General features: G+C 43.9%; 1 protein-coding gene across 3 annotated transcripts in view; it reads left to right on the top strand.

Annotated features, from left to right (window-relative positions):
* Positions 1-3,504: 3,504 nt before the first annotated feature.
* Positions 3,505-9,790, top strand: part of LOC124044286 (ankyrin repeat domain-containing protein 50-like) — a 16,313-nt gene continuing 10,027 nt past the window's right edge. The window contains exons 1-2 of one of the 3 annotated variants that reach the window (XM_046363930.1): positions 3,505-3,733; positions 3,900-4,639. In XM_046363930.1, the coding sequence (XP_046219886.1) occupies positions 4,218-4,639 (422 nt within the window). In that variant the 5' untranslated portion in view covers positions 3,505-3,733; positions 3,900-4,217. Of the gene's footprint in view, positions 4,640-9,790 lie in introns of all 3 variants that reach the window. The other 2 variants (XM_046363929.1, XM_046363928.1) reach the window with 2 other exon arrangements.

The raw sequence follows: 9,790 nt of genomic DNA, 5'->3' as shown, positions 1-9,790 counted from the left end.
AGAAGACAAACATGTAAACTCAGCAACAACAAAAAAGATACGTCCTCCCACTGTCAACTGCGTTTATTTTCAGAAAACTTAACATGTGTAAATATTTGTATGAACATAACAAGATTCAACAGCTGAGATGTAAACTGAACAAGTTCCACAGACGTGTGACTGACAGAAATGGAATAATGTGTCCCTGAACAAAGGTGGGGGGGGTCAATATCAAAAGTAAGTCAGTATCTGGTGTGGCCACCAGCTGCATTAAGTTCTGCAGTGCATCTCCTCCTTATGGACTGCACCAGATTTGCCTGTTCTTTCTTCCACCAAGGCACCTGCAAGTTCCCAGACATTTCTGGAAGGAATGGCCCTAGCCCTCACCCTGCAATACAACAGGTCCCAGGCGTGATCAATGTGATAGAGATCCGGGCTCTTTGCTGGCCATGGCAGAACACTGACATTCCTGTCTTGCAGGAAATCACACACAGAACGAGCAGTATGGCTGGTGGCATTGTCATGCTGGAGGGTCATGTCAGGATGAGCCTGCAGGAAGGGTACCACATGAGGGAGTAGGATGTCTTCCCTGTAACGCACAACGTTGAGATTGCATGCAATGACAACAAGCTCAGTCCGATAACGCTGTGACACACCACCCCAGACCATGACGGACCCTCCACCTCCAAATCGATCCCGCTCCAGAGTACAGGCCTCGGTGTAACGCTCATACCATCGATGATAAACGCGAATACGACCATCACCCCTGGTGAGACAAAACCGTGACTCGTCAGTGAAGAGCACTTTTTGCCAGTCCTGTCTGGTCCATTGACGGTGGGTTTGTGCCCATAGGTAACGTTGTTGCCGGTGATGTGTTTTGAGGACCTGCCTTTACAACAAGCCTACAAGCCCTCAGTCCAGCCTCTCTCAGCCTATTGTTGAGTCTGAGCACTGATGGAGGGATTGTGCGTTCCTGCTGTAACTCAGGCAGTTGTTGTTGCCATCCTGTACCTGTCCTGCAGGTGTGATGTTCGGATGTACCGATCCTGTGCAGGTGTTACACGTGGTCTGCCACTGAGAGGATGATCAGCTGTCTGTCCTGTCCCTGTAGCGTTGTCTTAGGCGTCTCACAGTATGAACATTGCAACAGCTGCAGTCCTCAAGCCTCATTGCAGCATGCCCAAGGCACGTTCACACAGATGAGCAGGGACCCTGGGCATCTTTCTTTTGGTGTTTTTCAGAGTCAGTAGAAAGGCCTTTTTAGTGTCCTAAGTTTTCATAACTGTGACCTTAATTGCCTACCGTCTGTAAGCTGTTAGTGTTTTAACGACCGTTCCACAGGTGAATGTTCATTAACTGTTTATGGTTCATTGAACAAGCATGGGAAACAGTGTTTAAACCCTTTCCAATGAAGATCTGTGAATATATATAAATAAATATCTATATATTATATATAATATCTATATATATATATAAATAAATAAATATCTTTGAAAGACAGGATCCTAAAAAGGGGACATTGTATTTTTTTGCTGAGTTGATATTACCAACGGAATGACCATCTATTGCAGGATTAATCCATGTAAGTGTTTACATAGCTGACCATAAATGGATGTTGTATTTTACTTAATGACTTTGTTATGTAGGCTTCTTCTAACCCATTGCTTTCTACTACAGCTAATAATACAATTAGATCTTAAATTAAAAGCCAAAGTCTTATCAGATTTGCGGTCATTCCAATTAATTTAATACCACTTGAGCTTCCATTTATAGCATTTGTAAATATATATTAGCCAAGTTGTTTTACTTAAAAAACGAAGCACTTATTATCCTACTCTGTTTATGATTTTGTTGTCATGGAGAACTGATTGGGCTCATTGCTTCGAGTTGAAAAATAAATGCTTTGAACATCTGTTACTCCCCAGCCCTGGTCATAGACTAGTTACTTCTTCACAGAGGGCTATGATTAGACTAGTTACTTCTTCACAGAGGGCTTTGAATAGACTAGTTACCTCTTCACAGAGGGCTATGATTAGACTAGTTACTTCTTCACAGAGGGCTTTGAATAGATTTACCTCTTCACAGAGGGCTAGATTAGACTAGTTACTTCTTCACAGAGGGCTATGAATAGACTAGTTACTTCTTCACAGAGGGCTATGATTAGACTAGTTACTTCTTCACAGAGGGCTTTGAATAGACTAGTTACCTCTTCACAGAGGGCTATGATTAGACTAGTTACTTCTTCACAGAGGGCTTTGAATAGACTAGTTACCTCTTCACAGAGGGCTATGATTAGACTAGTTACTTCTTCACAGAGGGCTTTGAATAGACTAGTTACCTCTTCACAGAGGGCTATGATTAGACTAGTTACTTCTTCACAGAGGGCTTTGAATAGACTAGTTACCTCTTCACAGAGGGCTATGATTAGACTAGTTACTTCTTCACAGAGGGCTTTGAATAGACTGTATTCTCTGGATGTCACAGAAAAACACCAAATCTATGCATATCAACATTACCTCAGTTCATATAGTGATACAATAATACGTGTGTAGCCTATCTGAAACACCCTCTGAGCTTTGCACATTTTCTCAATTTACTTTAAGCACAGTCAGCATCAGTGCCCCCATTTTTTTCTCTTTTTTTTTTTTTTTTTTGTTGCTATAAAGTCAACAAAGTGGCTTTGTCAGCAACTGAAGAGGGTTGTATTTACTCTCCAGTTGTGTTACATCCTGGTTCCTGCAGTAACGGATTCTGTTTTTATCACATCTGTTTAATAATAACCATGTGAGGAGTATTTAGACAGGAGTGCTGGAGCTCGTCCCTCCCTCCTTAGCTCCCAGAGCCAGACCCAGGAGGGGTGTGAGCCTCAGTTAAAGCATGCTGCTGTGGATGAACTTTGACCCCAAAAAACAAGCCGTCCAACTCCTCCTATCTTGGATCGTGTTCCTTATTCTCTCTTCTCTTCTTTCCTCACTCACTCACTCTCAGTTTAAATGCCTCTGCTTCAATACATGCCCTGACATGCTGAGAAACGGGAGGGGAGGAGTGGGAAAAAAGAGGACAAGAAAAACCAGAGAGCAGCTGAGAGAGAGAGAGAGAGTGAGAGAGGAGAGGGTGGAGAGAGAGAGAGAGGAGAGGGTGGAGAGAGAGAGAGAGAGAGAGAGAGAGAGAGAGAGAGAGAGAGAGAGAGAGGAGAGGGTGGAGAGAGAGAGAGAGAGAGGGTGGGGAGAGAGAGAGAGGGTGGAGAGAGAGAGAGAGAGGGGTGGAGAGAGAGAGAGAGAGAGAGAGAGAGAGAGAGAGAGTGAGAGAGGAGAGGGTGGAGAGAGAGAGAGAGAGGGGGAGAGAGAGAGAGAGAGAGAGAGAGAGAGAGAGAGAGAGAGAGAGAGAGAGAGAGGAGAGGGTGGAGAGAGAGAGAGAGAGAGGGTGGGGAGAGAGAGAGAGAGGGTGGAGAGAGAGAGAGAGAGAGGAGAGGGTGGAGAGAGAGAGAGAGAGAGAGAGAGAGAGAGAGAGAGAGAGAGAGAGAGAGAGAGAGAGAGAGAGAGAGAGAGAGAGAGAGAGGGTGGAGAGAGAGAGAGCGAGAGAAGGGGCGTGTGAAAGAGGAGGGAAATCCATATGAGCCAACTGTACGGAGAGACTCCAGAAGAGAAAATCGAGGAAGCAGGACTGTCAGCAGCAGATCCAGAGATTTAGAGAGCATGTTAATGTTACGAGGGTTTTGAGAAGATAACCACAGAAAGAAATCTCCTTGTTTTAAGTGAGCCCTTGTGGTAATCTCTCACTCTGTGTCTCTCTTATTTTTTCTCTCTCTCTCTCTCTGACGGAGGACAGGTGTGGTGTGTGTGAGAGAGCGTGTCGGTACTGGATACATTCTATTCATGGTCCATTTCCTTGTTTTGTTTTTTTTCTAACCTGAGGATCAGGTTGAGACAGCAGAGAGACACACTGATTGGCTGGAGGAACCTGTGGAGAGATGACATACCAGAGTGTCCAGAGGACTGATCCAATTGACTACAGACAATTGGGGAGGATTAAGAGACTCTGAGATGGTATCTGGAGGAGTCCCCAGATCATAACATCTGACGTTAGAACCTTCCGGACAGTCACCTTGTCACTGCCAGAGCTACCAAAGGTATTGTGTAGTCCGTTCAAATCGAAAGAGAAACTGTAAGAGGCGCCGGGGATTATGGGACGTTGGACCCGCGGTGGAGTGACTCCTGGTTAGTTCCCAGGGGGGCCCAATGAGTGGTAGCAGCCATAACACCAGCCTGCTACGGGGCCGCCGCTTCTACTGTCGGGAATGGGCCCTGGAAAAGCTCCAGCGCTGTCTGGAAGCCAAGCCCGCTCCCGGCCGGCCCCCGGGGATCCTGGTAACTGGGGGTCCCGGGGCAGGAAAGACAGCTCTATGCACGGAGGCAATATGGCCCAACTCGGACGCAGGGATGCGAGTCGGACTGGCGCCCCATTGCCTTGCATTTCACTTCTGCCAGCGGGAGGACGGGAGGAGCGTGGCGGTGTGGAGGTTTGTCCTGGGACTGGTGGATCAGCTGAGGGTCAGCCCCCTCCTCCCCCTGGGGTACAGGGACACACTGGACAGCCCGTTGGTGGCTCCCACCCTGGAGCCCCTACACTGCCAGAGGGACCCAGATGACACATTTAAAAGGTCTGCACTCTATATTACTCCCTAGCGTTATATACCCTGTCTATTACTCTGTAGCGTTGCTAACCAACTGATCTAGACAGCTTTGTGAATTGCTCTGTTTTGATGTGAACTCAGCACATTCTGTCCGCAAAAAAAAAAAAATGAATGTGAAATTTCTATAGAGAGATTTGAGGTTTGTCAAAAGTCAAACATTGAGTCAGTCAGATTGATAGGGATACTATATGTCTGTACAAATAAACCCCATTGTTTTATTTGACATTTTAGTCACATGTTCACAGTAGCATGTGAATAGTCATAGTAGCAATAATGCATTTGGAAGGGAAGTGACATCATCACCAAGCAGACCAGTTATCCAAGATGACTGACTGTCCTTGACTACTTCTTACAGGTAACAGTGAGTTTCCATGAACATTCAGATTCCGTGCTAAAAGCCTGTCACTACTCAGGTTGTTCAGTCAAACAAAGAAGACCAAAAGAGCCATAGTGAAAAGCGAGCGATTGTCCCACCTCCTTGGTTTGTATAAGAATGTATTCCCCCCCCCCCCCTCATAATACAGGTCATTCAAGTGCTCTCACAATCGACCTCCCAGTGTGAAAGAACGCCACAATGCTATTTATGACACGTCCTTTTAGAAACCGGGACAAAGACGTGAAAAATGCGTTCCCTCGAAGTCGCAAGAGACTGGAGTCGTTGGTGCCACTTGGCGAGGTCGTCGTTCTCACGAGGACCCTCTCCGTCTGTCTGATGTTGACGTTGGTTGTGGAGGAAAGCTCTCCCTCCTTGTTTGCTGTGTTTCTGGTGTGAACTATTAGGGCTACATTCCACATTTGCCCTCAGACTGACCCGTAGCCCGGAGAGATCTTTGTGTGTTTGGCGCCCGAGTGAGAGAGAAAAGGGGGTTGTGGTTGAGCCACTGTCATGTGAACACTAAACAGGGGTCGACAAACAGGGGAAACGTGAGCTTGGAGTGGCTGCAAACGCAGAGAATCATTAGATTAAACAGATGCTGGAACCATTAGAGTCCTATATAACCGCTTAACGTACACTGTCAACATCAACAGTGGCTAGTCGACCCAACTACCAACCACCTTTTTCACTGCCTTTCTTACAAATATATTCCCTCGTTAAGTTAGTCCTTAACCGTCCGTTAACCGTCCGCCATTCTCTCCAATCTAATTGCTGTTCCGCTGATAAACGGCTGGTCTGTTTTAAACCAGTTTTACGAACTTTGGGACGATTAGGGCTCGCAGGGCCTGTTGTCAGCCTCTTCTCCACACCGTGTCCAATTACGGCAGAGCTGAGAGGGTCAAAGGTTAGCCTGTGGCCAGGACCACGAGGACAGGATGGAGCAGGAAGCCCTCAGTAAGTTAAAGGGCCATTAACGTGGTTCTGGGCATGCACGCACACACGCACACGCATGCACACACGCACACACATGCACACACACACACGCGCACGCATGCACGCACACACACACGCACACGCATGCATGCATGCACACACACACGCACACGCATGCACACACACGCGCACGCGCACACACACACCTTCCCTGTTGTCATATTAGTAAGACACAAACTTTTGACCAAGACGTTTTGGAACGGAGCATTCACTTTTAAATTCCTTCTCTTAAAAGGCACTAAGTGCTTTTACATAAACTGAGTCTATTGTTCAGTAATGGGGGAAAAAAAGGACTGCAACTTTTAATATTGTGTTCACAAGGCTGTATTGTATCAGTACAGGTGTGGGCCCGAGAGACTGAAAAACAGCTTCTATCTCAAGGACATCAGACAGCTAAACAGCTATTTATTTTACAAGGCAAGTCAAGAACAAATTCTTATTTACAATGACGGCCTACCGGGAAACAGTGGGTTAACTGCGTTGTTCAGAGGCAGAACAACAGATTTTTACCTTATCAGCTCAGGGATTCGATCTAGCAACCTTTCGGTTACTGGCCCAACGCTCTAACCACTAGGCTACCTGCCGCCCATCATGAACTCAGAGGCTGCTGCCTACATTGACTCACTGGTCACTTTAAACAATTCCACTTTAATAATGTTTACATATCTTACGTTACTCATCTCATATGTAAATACTGCATCTTATACCATCTATTGCATCTTTCCTATGACACTCGGTCATATATTTATATACAGTTGAAGTCGGAAGTTTACAAATCAAATCAAATCCAATTGTATTTGTCACATACACATGGTTAGCAGATGTTAATGCGAGTGTAGCGAAATGCTTGTGCTTCTAGTTCCGACAATGCAGTGATAACCGACAAGTAATCTAACTAACAATTCCAAAACTACTGTCTAATACACAGTGTAAGGGGATAAGGAACATGTACATAAGGATATATGAATGATATATACATACACCTTAACCAAATACATTTAAACTCAATTTAATCCCAAATACATTTAAACTCAATTTAATCCCAAATACATTTAAACTCAATTTAATCCCAAATACATTTAAACTCAATTTAATCCCAAATACATTTAAACTCAATTTAATCCCAAATACATTTAAACTCAATTTAATCCCAAATACATTTAAACTCAATTTAATCCCAAATACATTTAAACTCAATTTAATCCCAAATACATTTAAACTCAATTTAATCCCAAATACATTTAAACTCAATTTAATCCCAAATACATTTAAACTCAGTTTTTTACAATTTCTGACATTTAATCCCAGTAAAAATTCCCTGTTTTAGGTCATTTAGGATCACCACTTCATTTTAAGAATGTTAAATGTCAGAATAATAGTAGAGAATTATTTAATTCAGCTCTTTATTTCTTTCATCACATTCCCAGTGGGTCAGAAGTTTACATACACTCAATTAGTATTTGGTAGCGTTGCCTTTATATTGTTTAACTTGGGTCAAACGTTTTGGGTAGCCATCCACAAGCTTCTGAGACAGGTCAAACTGAGTCAGGTTTGTAGGCCTCCTTGCTTACACTTACACATGCTTTTTCAGTTCTGCCCACAAATTTTCTGTGGGATTGAGGTCAGGGCTTTGTGATGGCCACTCCAATACCTTGACTTTGTTGTCCTTAAGTCATTTTGCCACAACTTTGGAAGTATGCTTGGGGTCATCGTCCATCTAGAAGACCCATTTGTGACCAAGCTTTAACTTCCTGACTGATGTCTTGATGTTGCTTCAATATATCCACATAATTTCCCTTCCTCGTGATGCCATCTATTTTGAGAAATGCACCAGTCCCTCCTGCAGCAAAGCACCCCCACAACATGATGCTGCCACCCCTTCACGGTTGGGATGCTGTTCTTCGGCTTGCAAGCCTCCCCCTTTTTCCTCCAAACATAATGATGGTCATTATGGCCAAACAGTTACATTTTTATTTCATCAGACCAAAGGACATTTCTCCAAAAAGTACGATGTTTGTCCCCATGTTCAGTTGCAAAACGTAGTCTGGCTTTTTTATGCCGGTTTTGGAGCAGTGGCTTCTTCCTTGCTGAGCGGCCTTTCAGGTTATGTCGATATAGGACTCATTTTACTGTGGATACTTTTGTACCTGTTTCTTCCAGCATCTTCACAAGGTCCTTGTTCTGGGATTGATTTGCACTTTTCTCACCAAAGTACGTTAATCTCTAGGAGAGAGAACGCGTCTCCTTCCTGAGCGGTATGACGGCTGCGTGGTCCCTTGGTGTTTATACTTATGTACTATTGTTTGTACAGATGAACGTGGTACCTTCAGGCATTTGGAAATTGCTCCCAGGGATGAACCAGACTTGTGGAGGTCTACCATTTTTTTCTGAGGTCTTGGCTGATTTCTTCTGATTTCCCCATGATGTCAAGCAAAGAGGCACTGAGTTTGAAGGTAGGCCTTGAAATACATCCGCAGGTTCACCTCCAATTGACTCAAATGATGTCAATTAGCCTATCTTAGAAGCATCTAAAGCCATGACATCATTTTTTGGAATTTTCTAAGTTGTTTAAAGGCACAGTCAACTTAGTGTATGTAAATTTCTGACCCACTGGAATTATAAGTTAAATAATCTGTAAACTCTTTTTCGTAAGAATTACATTTCATGCACAAAGTAGATGTCCTAACCAACTTTCCAAAACTATAGTTTGTTAACAAGAAATTTATGGAGTGGTTGAAAAACGAGTTTTAATGACTCCAACTGTAACATAACCTGATGTATACATTTTCTTATTCCATCACTTTTAGATTTGTTTGTATAATTTTTTATTTCACTAGGCAAGGCAGGTAAGAACAAATTATTATTTTCAATGACAGCCTAGGAACTGTTCAGGGGCAGAACGACAGATTTGTACCTTGTCAGCTCGGGGGGTTTAAACTTGCTACCTTCCAGTTACTAGTCTAACCACTAGGCTACCCTGCCGCCCCAAATGACTGTACAGAGTGAATGTGCCTTTCATTTCTGATTAACCACTTACATTAAAGCAAGTTTTTGTTGGGGAATTGTGAGATTACTTGTTAGATATTACTGTTGGAACTAGAAGCATTTTGCTACACTCGTATTAACATCTGCTAACCGTGTGTATGTGACCAATAAAATTAGATTCAAAAGGCAGTATTGTATGTTTACGTTAGCTAACACCTTCTGTTTGGATCCTAGAAGTGTAGGAGTGTGGAATCCATTGTTGAATGACCAAGGCTGTTCAACAAAGACTTCATATTGTTACATAACCTTTTACAAGTGTCATATTTAATACTTCATTCCGTTTATATCCCTGCTGAAGCAGACATTAGCAGGGTGACAGACACTAGCAGGGTGACAGATACTAGCAGGGTGACAGATACTAGCAGGGTGACAGACACTAGCAGGGTGACAGACACGAGCAGGGTGACAGACACGAGCAGGGTGACAGACACTAGCAGGGTAACAGACATTAGCAGGGTGACAGACATTAGCAGGGTGACAGACACTAGCAGGGTGACAGACACTGTTAAAACAACTGCAACGCCATAATGTCTTCACCCGCATTAAATTACTCACAGACACTAAACTCCCACTCTTCCTGGATTACTCAATGATTTTTACAAGGCCTAATTGTGGTGAAGCCACCCTCCCAGGTGGGACCCAGGGGACTCTATAGAACACCATATAGAAGTGTCCTGTCCCAGGGGACTCTATAGAACACCATA

The sequence above is a fragment of the Oncorhynchus gorbuscha genome, linkage group LG09, assembly GCF_021184085.1.
Source record: "Oncorhynchus gorbuscha isolate QuinsamMale2020 ecotype Even-year linkage group LG09, OgorEven_v1.0, whole genome shotgun sequence".
NCBI lineage: Eukaryota > Metazoa > Chordata > Actinopteri > Salmoniformes > Salmonidae > Oncorhynchus > Oncorhynchus gorbuscha.
Note: the sequence above shows the minus strand (reverse complement) of the source record. Positions and strands in the feature narration are given on the sequence as shown.